The 18,542-nt window shown below is 36.2% G+C and overlaps 1 protein-coding gene across 2 annotated transcripts; it reads right to left on the minus strand.

The window, feature by feature from the left end:
• Positions 1–7,325: 7,325 nt before the first annotated feature.
• On the minus strand, positions 7,326–15,778 carry evx2 (even-skipped homeobox 2). Of its 2 annotated transcripts, none has more exons than XM_044132183.1 (3): positions 15,631–15,778; positions 9,254–9,495; positions 7,326–8,747 (listed from the first exon to the last, which is right to left on the minus strand). In XM_044132183.1, the coding sequence occupies exons 1-3, from the start codon at positions 15,638–15,640 to the stop codon at positions 8,130–8,132; spliced, it is 870 nt and encodes a 289-aa protein (XP_043988118.1). In that variant the 5' UTR covers positions 15,641–15,778; the 3' UTR covers positions 7,326–8,129. The 2 variants fall into 2 exon arrangements, with proteins under 2 accessions (XP_043988118.1, XP_043988119.1); XM_044132184.1 differs by lacking the exon at positions 15,631–15,778 and adding an exon at positions 9,877–10,378.
• Between the last annotated feature and the right edge of the window lie 2,764 nt (positions 15,779–18,542).

Below are 18,542 nucleotides of genomic sequence, written 5' to 3' on the forward strand. Positions count from 1 at the left end.
TGATTGTATTTTAATGGTAACTTTAACTACTAATTTAGACAGTGTTACCTGGTTCAGTTTATTTTAGATAATTCTTCTTTCAGCTAGTTTACAGTCTGGAGCATCAAGATTATTTCAGCATCTGTGTCAGATTTAATGACATTCTGTTCAGAATTGGTGTGACACTTTACTCAGTTAGCCTTATGATGCAAGAATAACATTTGGGGAAACACCAAACTTATTAACATTTATTGTAGACTGACCCTTGGTAGCTATAAGAAAAAGGGATGCAGCTATTATCCAGCAGATGTGGAGATAAATCGGCCTTTTGGTGAAGTAATAGATCAACAACCTAACATTATCATTTTTAAAGCCATCTTATGCCTTTTTAGCTGTGCAGCTAAAAAGCACCAGATGGTGCATTGAAGTTTTTCATTGATTTAATTTTCACAAGTGTTAGAGGCACATTGTTTGTAGAGAAAACTGTAAATAAACACATCCCCATTAGTGAGGCAGTCCAAGAACGTGTTTAGTTAAAAAGATAGTAAGGCATCCTATTCATCCAGGCATCCTTGTAAGGACTGAGAAGGCTCATAGTAAAAAACACTCTGCAGTGGTCAGTGAGTGGGACCAATAACTAATAAGATGCATATGAACAACTACCAGGATTTTTGTGAACACAATTCAAGCCGGCCTTTTAGATGGTTTTTATGTAATGTTGTCATAGGACAGACAAGTGCTAAATTCTCTTCAGTGATGTGATTAAATGGTATTAACAAAATGTAACTATGCTGTTTTGTATGTTTGTCCAGTTAGTGTACCATAGTTACTCACCAAAATCTGATATTAATCAAGGTATTTCAAAGATCTGATCAAGGAAGGAATACAAGAACTGATTTAATTCATGCCCTCTTCACCTTTTCCCAGTTACAACTAATATAAAACCAACCAAGCTTCTTAGAAGAATGTTGTTGTTTTTTAGCCAAATGTACCGATGAAGCAGATATCCTGTGCCATAAGGGTTTCTCATTCTAACTTATCAGTGTGCTGTGTCAACAAGACACTGTGGATTTTTAAACCTTATCATGTATATGTATGAAAATGTCATGTTTTGTAATGTGAAAAGCCGGAAAAAAATTAACAAATCTGTTACAGAATAAATGGAAAAAAAAGGTTTAAATCATTTGTAAATTTGTATAATTTAAGTCTTTCTTGCAACATAATTGAGGACAGTGGTAAACAATCTAGCAGGAAAAGCCTAAAAGACAAAACCCATGTTTATGGTATAAGCAGGCATTACAAGATAAGGCTGCAAGGTTTGCTAATTAAATCTATGTGATTTAGTACCATTGGAAACTGTGGCCCCATCTAAGAAAAGACATTTTAGGAAGTGTCATGATTTCATTGTCTTGAAGAAATAATATCAGCAATGACCTTCGAGGATATTGTAAACGTGCCCATTGATTTGAGCAAGTGTTTTGAGTTCTTTTTTCCAAACAATTGACAATTGTTCTAGTGTGAAAAAGGATTAAGTTTATATCTTTCAAGACAACCAGTTGTTACAAGATTGACAGTTCACTGTGCAATGCTTGACAAATAGTAAAAAAGCAGCAAGTTAGAGACCAGGGGCTTCAGTTAGCATGCTGAAGGTTGGTTTGTTTGGAGAAATTTCCAGGATAATAGATGTAGAGGATTGATGGATTAAACTGTGACTTTTGTGATTTTCTTTTGCCCTTCAATTCTTAGCAGAACAGCAAAGTCTTGAAAACACACAGATCAGATCTAAAACCTAAAAAAAAAAAACAGTTTGAAAAGTCTTAATTAAATATGCAGAAAAGATTAGATCTGATGAGCCTATATGCAAATGTATAAAAAGAAGATGGTGTCGGGGTTTATTGTAGATTTGCAAAGTTGTATCCAAGAACATTCACACTATGGGAGCAATGCTCTTTGGACATTGCTCCAACCAATGTCCAAACCAAGGAGCACAAAACCATTGTGCTCAGTTGGTTTATTTGAATTGGCATTTAAATAAGAAATTTCTTAAATAGGAAAATAAATAAAATTTGCATTGAGCTCCTGAATTATTTAGATAACTATTTGGTTATTTGCCTTTTTAAAAAAATTGTTTATTGTTAAAAATGTGGAGTCGTAAAATATTTTTGATACACTGAAAGTATAGCTCCAATTTATATCACCACCTTAAATAAATCCTGGCTGAATGAGCCATTGAAGTAAAAACTCATAAACCAATAAACAGCAATTTCCAAAATAATTGAGAACATGTTTCAATACATATGCATGAAAAAGGCATTTTCCATACCACCGGCTCATATGCACAGCGTAATTGATTGAGGGAATGACCTGCTGTATTAAATGTTATTTCAAAACCATCAAAACGCTACAAAATTGCAAATTGCCCAGCTTGTATCTGAATTAATACCTCATTCATCATCATTATGGGCTGATAAGTTAATTTAACCATTTCATTCTATCTTAATGAGCTATAGTTGAATTAATGTCATGTAATATATGAAAGTAACATTTGAACAGAGGCAATGATTTGAGACAAACAGAGCAGAGACTGCTGTAGATGCATAATAGTGACATGGATCTCTGCAGGCTGTACATAGTCCATAGTGCACAACACAAAAGCAGAGCGTTTTACAACATAAATTATGTTTTTATGTATAAATTGTAGTGGAATAATCATGTAATTGCAAAGCTGCACAAATGAATTTGCACCAGTTAAGCCATCACAATTTTAATCATTTAATCACTGAAACTATTTTTTTCAATAGATCAAAACAAACTAGTGCATAATTATGAAATGGAAGGAAAATTCTAAGATTTTCAAAAGCGAATAATAAGTGTGACATGCATTTGTATTTACCGCCTTTTACTTTGACACCTCTAAATAAAATCCAGTTTGACAAGCCTTGAGACGTCACGACGTCGTCCAGTAAATAAAATCCAAATTTGTGTAGCTAAATCGCTACATAAATGCCTCTAGGCAGATAACTGCATGGTGAACTAACAGCATCTTAAAAATTTAGGAACACACTAAACAGTTCAGGGATATTAGTTGTGAAGATGTTTGAAGCAGAATGTCTTGATCACATCTGAAAATGAAAAGAGTGTGGTACAAGTGTAAACTTAAAAGGTCTGAGGTTAAGAGGCGTTTGGCTCTGGAGGAGCTGTAGATATCCAAAGCTTAGGTGGAAGTATCTGTCGACAGAACAACTCTGACATGAACTCCACAAATCTGGAGTAACAAAAAGGCCATTTCCTAGGAAATCCTTAAGAAGGGATTTTGCCAAGTTTATCTTAGGCCTTAGGTCAAACATGGGGAAGAGATTTTCTGGTCACATAAGAAGAAATGGAAACTTTTTGGCATTTGTACAAGATGCTGCGTGGCTGGAAGACTAACTCTGCCCAGCTGCTGAAAACACAATGACCACTCTGAAACATGGTGGTGGCTGCATCATGATGTGGGACTCATGTCTTTAACAGGAGCATGAAAACTCATAGGAAGATTGTTGAAGCTAAATACAGTCCAAGAAAAAAAAAATCCAGTGAAGTCTTCGGAAGACTTTAGGCTGTGGCAGAGGTTCTCCTTCAGGAACACTAAACATACAATTATAGCTACAATGAAATGGTTCAGATTGCTGCATATTCATGTGGCAGAATGGACCAGTCAGTGTCCCAACATAAATTCAATTTAGAGTTGGTGACAAGGCTTAAAATTAGATTTTCACAGTTTGACTGATCTTAAACTATTTTGAAAAAAATTATATATATATACATGGCAAAAGAAATTTGGTTTTCCTCTTACTTATCAATGATCTGCTACTGTGTGTTGGTCCACATAAAGTCTCCTTAAAATACTTTGACATATTTTGGTGTAACTGCACAAGAGGTAAAAAAAAAAACATTAACACTGTGACTGTTGAAATACTTTGCGAGAACACTATACATTTTGTTATAGGAAAGTATTTTTACTCCGAAATATCCAGGATACTGCATAATAAATAATAATGTACTTTTCCCATCCCCAGTAAGCAGCCAGTCCCTCCTCTGTTGAGCAATTTGACCGTGCATGTGTGCTCCGCGCTGTCTTCCAGTTCCACCTTAAACGCGTTTTGGCCCCGCTTGCTCCCTGTAGTTCAGCTTTTTTTTTTTCTTTTCTTTTTTTTTGTCCTCCCTGCAGCAGCTGTCACCCTGCATTACTCGCAGTCAGCTAAATGAAACATTATTCTAAACATATGCATCGTAATCAGTCCGGTCACACTTACAAGAACACGCGTTAATAAGGCAATCAATCACCCTGGAACAAGCGAGTTGTTCTGTAACAGCTCATAAACAGTGTGTAATGAAGAATTGGAGGTTGGCATGACACGGCGCTGATCAGATAATCAATGTCAAAGATGCGATGAATGTCAGTAAATGCAGTTTTCATGTCGTTTCTATAAAATCCACCAATTTACCACAAGCGGTTCAATTACCCTGAAAATACAGTCAATTAAACGTTGGGGGGGAGGAGGGAGTGGTGATTGGACAGTAAGGGGCAGGATCATCGATCTTTGCATTTCTATCTCGCTGCTGGACGTTTAATTTGGTTTTTCTATTAGCACCAAAATAAAGAAAATATAAAATATATTAAACAAGCCAAAGATTTATTTTCTTGTCAAAAACCATTCAGTAAGGGTGACAGACAGTCTTCTCCATTATCATGAGGTGTTTTTTTTTCTCTCCCTCTCTCTTACTGTCGCGCACATTGGATACAAAACTCATCATGTTATAGTGGGCAGTGTTTTTCTGGCCTCTGTCTTTTCCCCTTTGCACCCCCCCCTCCCTATCTATCTCGTTCCAACCCTCTGTTTAGTAAAGAGCAAGCAAACCTGGTGATATATCACAGCCCCTAATCCTATTCCTTTTAATGGGGACGTTCAAAAAAGCAACTTATCTTAAAGTCCCCCGGGGACAACTCATGGTGTTGGCTATATTTTTAAACCAAGTGCAATTAACGACAGTATCAGCTTGTATCATTTAGAGGTAATGTAAAAATAATGGTAAATTATAGGGCCGGAATGACCCGTGATGGCAGGCCTCATATTCCCAGCAGCTTTCTGCGTATTTTTAATTAATGTTCGAGGATTTCTTTGTGATTTACCACACTCTCCAAATAAGCCTAGATATCTTCAAATAAGTTAAATATATAGGTTAAATATGTTTTTTCTTAAATGTGGCAAGTAAATTGATAATTTGGATTTGAAATTAATCAATTAATCAAATTTATGTAAAGATTTTTTTTATTTATTTTTCAAGAACAAACACGATCAATAAATAACAGGATTTACATTTCATATTGCACATTTTTTTTAAGTTAAAATATTTTAATTCATACAGTCATTGATATTTTAAATACAGAGTTTAACATAGACCCAAAATGAAAAAGACTAATAAAATAAAATAAAATAAAATAATTAAAATAAATTAGAGGGCCGTGAAGAAATGTTCTCCATCTCAATATTAATTCTCAATTTCGCTCAGGAATTTGGACTATTGTTGAATTTACAAACCAATAGGCAGCTCCTTCCAGTGTTTAAACATTAAAAAAAACATTCATCAGGTCACACAAAATAAATTATATATATATATATATATATGAAAGGAAAAGTGTTTGGAAAATTGCCTACCATTTACATTGAATTTTTTTAGATCAATGATCCAGTTCTCAGCTATCAGTAGGAATATTTGCTTTTTTTGTTTGTTTTACTTCTTTTTTTTTTTTTTTTAAACGATTCACATGTTTTAGAATTAACATATTGTTGATGTCCCAACAGGAACAACTAAAATGCACATTTTAAAAAATTCTTACTGCTTTTTTTTCTTTTTTTCTTTACAGGTGCAGACACATTGTGAAGCATTGTGGGGCCATCTGATCGGAGTCCAATCCCATCACTGTGTGCGCAGAACAGGTCCTATAGGAATTATATATATACTGGACTGATGTAATGAGGTTCGGTAATGTAAATAAAGCAGGTCCTGCTGTGTAAATCCAGTTTCCCCCCTCTTGTTTGGAGCAGAAGATTATTCAAGGAGCTCTTGGAAAGCTGCTTCATCTGAAACATTTTAAAGCCTCCATGTATCAGCCGGTCTCCTCGTACAGGGTGCCAGGAGTGTCGCTTTGTTCCAGCTCTTTTGTATGTCTAATGACTTCCCTCCGCGGGTTGTTAGCACTTGACAGCGGGTCTCAAAACGACGAACTTTTCTTGCGGCCGTGTATTCAAAGGAGCTCCATCTAGGTACGATGATTGGCAATTTTTGTCATGATCCTCTCGTTATTAACATAAAAACTGACACAGAAGACGCGATGTGAAATTATATGCACCTTCTAGCTGATTAGGGACGTCCCCACAGAGCAGAGACTGGGTGTTGGAGAAGCTATATTGCTGCCACAATATCAGTCTGTTAGAGGCCTTAGTGAAGAAAGATGGACCAAGCTAAACATAATAATAAAAACACCTTCTGCTTTTTAAAGTTTGACAGAATGTACTTTAAAGCTGAGGTAAATAGTCAGGTAAAAGTTTGATTTTCAAACCTTAGAAATGTAGGACTCCCTTATAGAGTACATTAGTATGAAATGGCACCCTGGTTGAAAAAGCCGATGTAAACTAATTAAAGTGGAGGGGGGGGGTGGGGGGGGGTCAGACAATTCGTCACGTTGCAGTTTCTACGTCCAGTTCGTACCCGGAGAGGTCAATCGGGTTCCCTTCTATTTGCATATCAGTTCATTTCTGTGGATAGGGTTTTATTGAACTTTGTGTCAGTACATCAGTTTCGTACACACTTATTACCATTTCATTTATTTATTTACTTCCATTTTTTTTTTTAATAAAATTGTTAAACGAGTTGCTGCATTTTCGCTAATTATGGATGTTTTAATTCTTGTGTAATTCATAGAAATATGTAAGATTTTTACCTCCCCTCATTGACTGACTCCAATGCATATGTGTTCCAGTCCGAGTAATGGTAATGTCGACATTAAATACTTTTCTCATTTTCTTCGTTTTGTATGCAACTTTTTTTGGGTACGAAACAGTGTGGTCTCAAGGGACTATCCTTTAGCGAGCATATCAATTTGTAAGCCAGCAGATGGAAGTTTTCTGTCGCTTTACCAACTCATTTTTTAAAGCTATTTTCTTTTTTTCTATTTTAATGAAATGGGGTCAATATGTCTTCAAGTCAGTGCAGAACGTTGCATCGAATTGTTTGGATTTCATCAGATATTCTTTCTGATTTATTTATTTATTTTTTTAAATTAGCTTTAAAAGGGTATACGAACGAATCTAAATGGGTACTGGGTTCCAACAGGGTGTTAATAGGACGTCTTTAACTAATAATATAACACTGAATTAAAGTAAACGGAAAATTTGAGCATTGTTATGATTTTTATCTCCCCTAATAACAAAAATATTTAACTACGAACAAAACTAAATTCATATGCAGTCGTTTAAGTGAAATAAGCAAAATGGAGGTAATGGACGAAATATGGGAATAATTGACAATGAAAATGCTCCTTCAGAATTTTTCAATGCTATTATATTTTAAAAATTATTTCTTAGAACCCTTTAATATCACTGACTTTGATTTTGATCTGTATCTCAACCAATAATGCAGATTTTGACTCGGATCAAACCGAAATATCTCTGAACGACTTCGTGCCTGCAGATATATTTTAAACTTAATCATAACACATTCCCTTACAAATTACAGGAGCAGACTGAAGAAAACCCCATTTAATCATCTCTTCTCAAAGCAGGAAGGAATGGACTCGGAGCCACGAAACATCCGGTGGAAGATAAAAATGTTGGGCACGAAACAACCAAAACAGCAAAAGTTTAAAATAAATAAATAAATAAAATAAAAAATGGAAGGGCGAAATAACCAGCCAAGAAAAACATGGTCTACTCGCATAACGGGGGCACGTCTTTTGAAAACTATTGGCTATATGAATTGCTATATTTGCTGTCCACTCTTGCTGCTGCTGTTGTTGTTTTTAGAAATAATATTTAGAAATGAAACACTGTGTCTGTTTACAACGCTTGACGCACACGTGTCTTTAAAAACAGAGGCAGGGTGACCAGTTATCTGTTAAGTGAGCTCTCCTCCCGCTGATCAGGTGATGGGACTGAGGTCTTACTGAGAACAGCGGCGGAATACGGTAGAAAGCTGCTCTCTGATCTCTGTGTGGAAGCCGTGCAGGTAAAGTCAGCACCGGCGCTCCTGGAGCCCAGCGCGCTAGCTGCCTGGCTGCTGCTGTGGCAGCTCAAACACGAACAGGGCCCGGAGGCGGACGGAGCGCTAACCGCCGCCGCCGCAGCAGCAGCCGCCGCCGCCGCGGAGGCCGCAGCCGAGCTGTTTAGGCCCGCGGGCGACTGGTACAGTCCCGGGTGTCTGAAGCTGCACAGGAGCTCTGGCCGCGAATATGGATGGGAGAGGGCGCGGAAGGTATCAAGAGGCCGGATGGAGGTGGCGAAGGGTGAAGAGGCGGCTCCGGTGGCCGCGGCGGCCGCTGCTGCCGCCGTGACGCCGACGTGCGGATAGTAGTGCAGAGGCATGTGCGAGTGGAAGGGGTATGGTAGACTTCCTGTGGCGGCCGCATGCGTCATCATGTAAGTGTAGAAGCTGGGGTCTGCAGGATGGGGCCAGGACATGGCCAAGCGCTGCCTCTTATCCTTCATCCGCCTGTTCTGGAACCACACCTGCGCACAGAGTCAGAACAAGGCCCATATTGAAGCTGCCGTGTTGCTTTCAAGCACCACATTTAGAAAGGGGAAGTGTGTGCTTGAGCGTGTGCAGCAGGGAGGGACACACACATCCCTGCTTTGACGATAGATATTTATTAGAAACGCTCCCGTTTTTATGAAATAGCAATAAAAGTGGGATTTAGATAAGATGCAGCACTAAATATGAACAAATTCGTTTTTTTTGTGCAGTTCATTTCTAAAAAAAATATCCTAAATGCAAATAAAAACTAGATAAATAATAATAATAATAATAATAATAATAATAATAATAATAATAATAATAATAATAATAATAATAATAACAATTTTGTGTGCATGTTGGATAAAAAAAAAAAAAATCCCCCAAAGACTTACAATAATTCTTAAAAGATTTGCATAAAATTGTTAACTCTGTTTCAGCTATTTACACAGCGACCACAGTTATTTTCATGCCCGTCGAGCATCATGATTTGCAGCCTCACCTTAATTGTTGTTTCGGGCAGATTCAGCGCTGCGGCTAATTCGCACCTCCTCGGTCTGGAAACGTAGTTTTCCCGATAAAACTCCTTTTCCAGTCTCCCGATCTGTTCCCGGGTGAAAGCAGTCCGATACCTCCTGACCTGGTCGGTGTTGGAATTGTTGGATCCTCCCGCCGAGTTTCCGTTCATGTTCGGGAGGGAGTTCGAGCTTGTGTTGGAGGACGCTGAATTACTGTCAGAAAAAACTGAAAAATAAGAAGAATTATAGTCCTTATTAATAATATTATTAATTATTATTATTATTAAGAGCTCACTAAGCTACAATAAAAAAATTGACTCTTGTGCGCCTGTGTGGTCCCACAACTGCATATTTATTGATCATTTTATTTGTCTTATTGTACCAGTTTATGGTGCACACGCAAAAAGCATGCTCAAACAACGAGAAAAAGAAAGAAAAAAAAATCAGAAAATTTATTGTACTATTTTTGCTGGAATTGGGAGAAATTTAAGTGTAAAATTATGGAAACAAAACATATTTTCAATTGTGTGATTTTAATTTTTGTAAATAACTCCGAAAAAAAGAGGAAACGATTAAAGAGCGGTATGCAGGCAACACAAAATCTCACCCTTGTTGTTTTCCTTGTGCTGGCTAGGCGACCGATGCGCTGGGCATCCCACCTCCACATCACTATTTATGTCTGATTCTTGCGAAACTTCGGAGTAAAGACTCATTTTCTTTCTGCTCTCCGACGATGAAATCTCCGCAGAAGAGGCGTTCTCGCTGCCGTGGTGCGTCCCGAAAAGACTTTCTATTTCAAATTTGCCTTTCGTCGGGATGTCCCCGAGATTCCCATGAAGGGAAGCTGAGGTTATTCTCGGACTGAGTCGTCCACCGTGTTGGGAGTTTTCCAGGGCCTCCAGAACTGAATTTCCCGGCGCGTCCCCGAGCCTCTTCCCCGCAACAGGACTGTGCAGACCCCTCTCCATCAGTATCATCTCTTTTCTTATCCTCTCCATCATTAAGCCGTGCCAAAGAAAAAAAAAGAAAAAAAAGGAAAGAAAAAGAAAGGGGAGGAAAAGGCACTAAGACACAACACTTCTCCAGGGATGGGCTGGCGCACAAATGAGTTGTGTCAGAGCTAAATCCGCATGCAACTCTGCTTTACCGTGTCTGAATCAACCGTTTTATAAGCAAGACGCAAAAAAATGTAAGAATCTGAATGCAACCGAGCTGCAGGCGCGCATCCTTCCTCACATGCAGCAGCGGGAGGGGAGGAAAAAAAAAAAGTCATTCATCAAAAAAGTGCTCGATGTCCGTTGTTAAAATGCTGCGCTGACGCTGCTCCAATGATCATTTATTGTAACAGGTTTATAAGCAAATAAATAGGAGAGGGCTGTCACTTGATGATGGAGGCGGCCTTCGGTCAGACGAATAATATCCAAGTGGAGAGGGAAGAGAGGAGTGAGGAGCGAGGTGCGCGTCCCTGGCTTGATCTCTGAGTCTGTTTCAGATCGCTCTTGGGTTTGGCCTCTTGGGGGGGAATTGACAGTCTGATTAATAAAATGAGCGGAGCAGCATTTCCCTCTTCATTTAGGAATATTATTATGCTTTGATTCTCTATTGTTTGCCTCCTCTCTTTTCGCCCTCCCCCTCTCTAATCCTTGTTCTTTTATTTATCCCGCTTATTGCTTTTTTGTATTATTATTTTTGAAACTCCCTTTGACATAATGTGCCTTTTAGTTCCAAGATTAAAGGAAAAACAACGATGTTTTTTCACCTATGGCTAAAACTATTTCTTCTGTTTTGTCTTTAGTTGAAATGTCAATTTTTCCACCTATAAAGCTCACCACTATAAGTTATTATGCTTTACAGACGCAGCTTCAAGAAGACAAAATGCACGTTTTTATGGATCCCCTGACAATAGCACAAAATACATTTTGACCTTAGATAAAAACGTAAATGATATTTAAAAAGTCTGAACGTGTCAGTCAATCATTTAATGACACACTGTTAAATAAAAATTAAAAGTTCGTTTCGTTGACGGATTGCTGTTTTATTTGGTCTTTTATTTCTGCATTTAAATCGAATTCAACAACTTAATTGTTATCGGGGTTTTTTTTGGCCTTCATTTTTGAATGAATTAATTATGATTTCTTCTAATCCTGAACAAGTTTCTAAGCTTTCAGTAGTTGGTTATTATAATTTTAGTTTCGTCTGTTTAACATGCTTTCTTCATGTAATAAAAAATATCAATACTCATGCATCGACGCATTGTTTCACGATTTGAAAGGAATATGAAGACTCCTTCAGTTTCCTCTGCGCGTCCTCTGGCGCCTCCTACAGGTTTTTAGTATCAACTACTGGCTTTGATGTCAGAAGCAGTTCATTATATGTCCTGACTTGTCTCTTTCTTGACCTTTATTCGGAATATTCGCAGGAATTGTTTTGCATGCGAATGTCTGTAGTTATTTTGATGAAGCAGTTGCAAAAGGAAAACAGTCTTTAACTCAGACTGAATTTTGAATGCTAAACGTGCCTCGTCATCAACATATCTAAATTATGTAAGTTAAGTTAAAATTGTTCAAATAATAATCATGCTTTGACGGAAATATTTATTCAGTTTTTAAAATCTTTTTTTTTTATTATTATCTCAAAACATAGATGAAATAACACACAAATGTGTTTCTGCAGGGCCGGTTGAGGCATACGTAAATATTGCAACTGCTGAGGACCCCCTGCATATCTGGGACGCCCAGCAGGAATTGTTCACAAAGAACAAATTGACAAAGGCATCAGCTGTATGCCAATTAAAATCACCACAGTTTGAAAGTTATGACGACAAAGACAAAATAATTCATTCATTTCTGCTCTTTGTGTCTGACCTTAGAAAATATTTTGTTTGCACTTGTGAATTGATTAGCGAGTAATAGATTATTTTTTCTGCGATTGTGAGCAGAACATCAAACTTACCCTCTTCTCTGGTATGTTATACAAGTAAAATAAATCATGAACAGCATAAATGGAAAGTTGGTGATTTGTGTATTTTTCTGGAGGTACAGCATGAGCACAATCTTATACTGGAAATGATAGGAAAAAAAAATCATATCCACCAATATGTCATTTATATTTTATGTGAAAGCAAATGCACCTCAGTTATTGCCACCACAGCTGTTAATTCTTTGTATGCCCCCTATTTACCAGTATAATAGTACTGGTCTCTTGTAACTTTTCACAAGTTTGCAGTCTTGGATCCTCTCTTATTCCATATTCTTCTAGTTTCAGGACATGTCTCTACAGTACTAAGATGACCATGGTGAAAGGAATTGTCTGGTGAAAAGCTTCTTGTGTTTGGATGTGATCCATATGTTTTGGATTAACTCCCAAAAGACTAGTGGTGAGGCATTTTTCATTTTCTACACAGTTTCATTTAATATGTTGGCATTTTTAAGAATCAATAGCACCACAAACAAGGTTTTAATAAGGTATTCAGTGAGTTTGGAATAAAAACAGGTCCACTGCATTGTAGATCCTCCACCATCTTTAGCAGGTCTGAGGCTCTTTGTTTCACACCAAACTCACATGAAGTGTTTAATTATTTGACAAATAGGAAGCAAAGTTTAAATTCTGCTAAAGGGCTCAAATTCTTTATTCTGTTAAGAGTTCTGGTGATTTACATCTAGCATAATTAGATTATTTGCTCAATGAATCGGATGTCACAAACATACAAATGTTTGCACTAAAAGCAAACCAAATGAAGTAAGACACAAAAAGTGTCAGAGTTTCAAACTTTTTGACAAGTAGGTCAAATGTTATTTTATATATATATATATTAATCATTATCAAACTCTTGGCAGTATATAAACAGCATAGTTACCAGAGAAATTGAAGAACAATTTTATAGTTCAGAAAAATTCTCTTTATTAGGTCTAAGGCAATAGATTCAAGCTTTTATAGTGAGTGTGTTTACAATGATTGCAATTAGCGGATCATAATTTTCTTTAAAGAGTAAAATTCTGTTCTTGTGGTACAGCTTAGTTCTTCTTTCTCTTATAATAAAGATTATGGGAACAATTGAACATAGATAAATGCATTTCTTTGTCATGACAGAAGAGCCTTTTAAAAAGGTTCTGTTTAGACCATCTCTTGATTGATGCGAAAAGAAAGCAAAAACAGAACTCTGGATGTCAAATAGCTCTAAATTTTATTTATGGTGCGCCATTATGAACTGTAGGAAGTTCATATAGGGAAAAAGTTAGATTTTCAAATGGATTATTGTAACAATAAACTTATACAGGGATGACATCAGCCTCATCCTTAGTAACCTGTATCATTGGACTACAAAGAGGTTATACATTTGAATACTACATTTAGAATGAATTTGTACTGAAGATAGAGATAAAAAAAATAAAATAAAATAAATAGACCATGGCCCAAATCCATGTCGTTTCTCTGAAAATAAACAAAAGCTTTTATATCTTTTGTTATTACAAAAGGAAGAAAGGCTCAGCAAACTAATTAACATATTCTGTCTGATTTAAAAAAGAATTAGTCAACTTTTCACATATATTTACTTTCTCTGTGTGAGTAAAATAAGGAATCTCATTGGTTTATTACTAGCATATTTCATGGTCTGCTGATGATTCATTCAGAAACTTGCCAGAAAAAGATTTTAGAAATGACTGATGAAAAATGACCTTAGTCTGGTCAGTTTTGTGGGACTCAGTCTCTCTCCAGTGGTCAATGGAGGAACTGCAACATTTCCCTCTAAGAGGCTATTTGTTCCAAAGGTCCCGAATCCTGGTTTCCAGATCTTACTGTTCATGTTTTGGACATTTTAGAAGTGCATAGTTATGCTTCTGCAGAATTTGTTGACATATTGAGGAGCAAATACAATTTCCACAGCCTGCGTAAAGGTTCTTTAATTGATCCCCCCCTTTATTGCACCAAGAACTGGCAACATGTAGATTATTACTTTTGTTATTTTTGACAGGTGTTAAACTAATGAAGTTTGAATCCTGTTATTTGAAAAACTTTGCAAGGGCAAAAAATGGTAACCATTATTTTGCTTTTTAGTAGTATTGCATGTAAGATAATGTATTTTATAATCCTTTGTGTGACCTACATACATATGTAACTTATAGACCAATGATTCTGAACATCATATGCACCTTATCATATATGCAGAGATTTATGATCATATATAAAAACCTTTATGAATTCACCCCAAAACAAAACTAATTTAATGCACTTTTTTGATAAAATAATTTTATTAGAACAAAAACGCAAATTTAAATAGAGTTAAATACTACAGATTCCATTAATTACATTGAAATATAAATCATCCTTAGCTGTTATGCAAAATCAGATATTACTTTCCCTTTGCACAACAAAAGGAAGCACCACAAAATACTTTGATGTGGTTGTGCTGCCCTAGGCAGAAAGCCATATTAACCAGTTTCAGGATCTTCAGTGGAATTCCAGTTCCAATAGTGAGGTTTAGAAATGTGTGTGTGTTTTTTTTTTAAACCTTCCTTTCCTACCTTTTGTGTGGTGAAAAGATAAATATGGGCAATGTTTGTCCAATTCCCAACTTTAATTGTTGGTTTATTGATATGGGCTGCTGTCTGGAAGTAGTCTCAAAACTGTGGAAAGGTATATGCCCCTTTACAAATTCTTTTGTTTTTGCTGTTCTTGCCTGACCCAAAAGTTCCAGATTATCAAGTAAATTTGAATATCTGATAAAGGTAACCCAGATAAAAACAAAAAGCACTTTTCAAGTTATAATATAATTTATTGATAAACAAATCCATTATAACTAACCTGGGCCTGTGTATAAAAAGTGCTTTGTTGAATTTAAAAAAAAAAGAAAAAAAAGTGAATAACCATTTATTTGGAAATCCAAGTTCAAGTTCACCAGCAAGTCCAGGTGTGATGAATAACAAACTTAAATAGAACCAGTCCGACTAAATGAAGTAGGCTACAATATATTAAATATGCAGTAATATGAGACATATAAAACACAAATGAGAAAGTCACTCATGTCTATTAGTCTGGAAAGGTATGTGCAGTTATTCAAAAGACTTTGACTCCAGTGAATTACAGGAAGCGCCATCGTCCACAAATGGGAAAAACATGGAATATCTCTGACTGGTTGGCCTACCAAACTTGGCTGTAAGTGCAATGCATACACATGCAGGAGGACAGAAAAAAATCCCAGAGCAGTATCTAAATACTCATAGGTCTCACTTGCCTCAATCAGATTAAATGTTCATTATTCAACATGCAAGAAAGAAATGGGACAAAAGTGGCTTCCATGGGAGAGTTACAAGACCAAAACCCCTGCTGAAACAAAGAACACAAAGACTCTTCCCACACTTACCAAGATGCATCTTAATGACCTTTTACCATGTAGCTCCAGCTCTGGAGTCAGTGTCCGGACAGGTTTAGATGTGTTTGTGCTCCAACACAGCTGATTCAGATGATCCAGCGATGTCTTACATATGTCAAACTTCTGCAGAGGCCTGCTAATGAACCTCATTTGAATCTGGTGTGTTGGCCCAGGGAAAGGGCTAAAACATACCGGCCCTTGAGGACTGACTTTGAAAAATATCTTGTGGACTATTTTGACAAAAGTTTAACTTTTTGGAAGGTGTGTATCCCATTACATCTGGAGTTAAATGAACAACACTTCGGAAAAATAGAACATAATGCTGACCAATATGATAGTGCTACAGTCATTGTCTGGGCTTGTTTTGTTGATTCAGGATTACTCAACATAGTTTATGAAACTCTTCTGTTCTCTTGTAGACGACCTGGTCACTAATTCACAACCATCAACTCAAGCACATTGGGTTGAAGAGTAGACTTTAAAAAAACAACAACAAAAAGAAAAAAATTGAAGACTTTGGAGTGGCCAATGTAATCTTTGACTTGCATCCAATTAGGTTGTTGTGGTTTTATCTAAACAGGTTCTAAAACATCCCACAGTGCCATAAAATTAAAATAATTCTGCAGAGAAAATACCGCTGGCAAAAAGGTAATTACATTTAGGATACAGTTATGTTTTTCTTAAATGATCAGGTTGGGCTAGATTACAATTTTTACTCTACAAGCTAAATCATAATTTAAAACACTGCCCTTTTCATTTGGAAGAAATTTGTCTGATATTTAAATTTGTTTGATTATATAAAACATGTTAAGGAGACAAAAAACAAAAGTTTGAGAAAGGACAAATTGCAATGTCAAATGTGAGCATTGTTGTGTTTGGTTTGCTTTTGGAAAAGAGAATCTGTTCAAAGCAGATGGGAAGAAGGACAAAATGCATAGAAATCTTGGAAAAAAATTTGGAAAGTTTGGAAAGATTTGAGAGTGGAGTGGTTCACTTTCCAGCATGGGAATGACATTAAATGTACAACTGTGGAATAGTTTAGATACATGATTCTCAAAATAGTAGTCCTTTTGCAGCCCACTATACTAAAAGGTCATTAACTGAACTACAATCTAAAAAGCAGTGGTCACCAAGTGGATAAGTTCCTAATGGAAATATTATAATATCATGATATGATATTGCCTGGAAATACAATTACTGAAAATGCAAACTCCTGTAGAAACTTTGGTTGACATGAAATAAAATGCTATTAGCATCTATTAAGGGCAGAGTTAAGAAACAGCTGGAAACTAAAGATGCACGGTGGTGAGAATATTTATTACAAGTAATTTCATATTTGTGTGCAAGTGAAATACAACATAGCAGCAAACGTCTCTAGCCACAATTTTCCAGAGAGGTGAGAGATTATTGTTGAAAAAGACTTACAAACAGCTTAAATATGTTGTGCAATACTAAATACCATACTGATTTTTACATCCAGCTTGGTGACATTTGAGTAGTTTGGTTGTCTACTGGAGACAAAAGCAAAGCTTGTGCTACAATCTTCTAGTGTCTTTCACTGTGGTGGTAATAGCTCAGTATTTTGTTCGGTGGCATGTGGGAATAGTTTGGATCAATGCAAATTGATGTGAATTTGGCCTATCCAAACTCCAAAGAAATCCAGTTGAGAATCTGGGGCAAGACTTGAAAACTGACATTCACAGACTGTCTCCTTCCAATCTCACTGAATTTGATTTATGTAAAAATGAAGAATTTTTTTTACAAATATACAAAAGGAAGTACTGATTTAGTGACGCTGACTAGAATTACTTCAGACTTTTATTTGCTTAAAAACATATTTAAACCAGACATCCTTTCCCTAATTCATAAATATGCTCTTATATGGGCTGGTCTATTGCATGAAGTCCCATAGAAGCATGGAACCCTAATCAGAAAACAACTCATATGCCAGATGTTTAAATCAATAGGAGTTACTCTAGTAAAAAAAGGCTACATTAATCCATTAAATCGTTTTTTGTTCTTATACACGTTAGATCTTTAAATAAGCTTCAATCATAATTAAAATGTCTGTTTAATTTTTGAAAAATCTTATAACCTTTTAATGCCATAATAACATGATCATAATTACAACCTTTACTTGTTATTTTTAAAACCAGACAATACATTGTGCAAAAACTTAAGCAGAATGTTTGTCGCATTTGTGTTGAAGTCAAATGTTTCTTTTGTAGGAAATATGCAAAAAGAAAAAAGAAAAAAAAACATAGTGGGGGGTTCAACGTAGACACTTTGACCAGCAGTGTAGTTGGCATTTGAGTTTGACTTGATCCAAATCATTAATCTGCAGAAAAACTGACTCCAATAGCATCAAAAAAGGAACAAATAGCCTATTGAATATTAAAAATTAAAAAGTGGTACAAAGGACACGGAGGGATAAGTATTGGGTGGAAACATGGTAAAATGTGTAAACCTTAAAACATAAAATCGTCTTAACCAACAAGAAGATTATGTTTACTTATCAAACTGTCTAATTGTCAGTGTTGGTGCAGTTTAGTACATTTGTCTCCCACAAAAGAGTTTAGCCATTAACTACTCTAATTGCTATCCACCTAGGTTTCTATAAACTAAAAGTTTCAGTAGCGTAGCACTAACTCCCTCCGACCCCCCCTGTTGTCACAGGAGCCGCATAATCAATTTTCTTTCCTTAAGTGAGAGGGCCATCTAGAGGCAGCTTCTTGCAAGTGCATAAAACACAACCAGCAAAATGGTTGTTCAGGCCAACCTCTTATTTATTTATTTATTTATTTATTTATTTATTTATTTTATTTATTTTTTTTTTTTTTGAGAAATTATAAGTTTTTCTATGTAGATTCAAATATTTTACTGTTTACCGTAGAAATTGATTA

The sequence above is a fragment of the Gambusia affinis genome, linkage group LG11 (genome assembly GCF_019740435.1).
Source record: "Gambusia affinis linkage group LG11, SWU_Gaff_1.0, whole genome shotgun sequence".
Classification (NCBI taxonomy): domain Eukaryota; kingdom Metazoa; phylum Chordata; class Actinopteri; order Cyprinodontiformes; family Poeciliidae; genus Gambusia; species Gambusia affinis.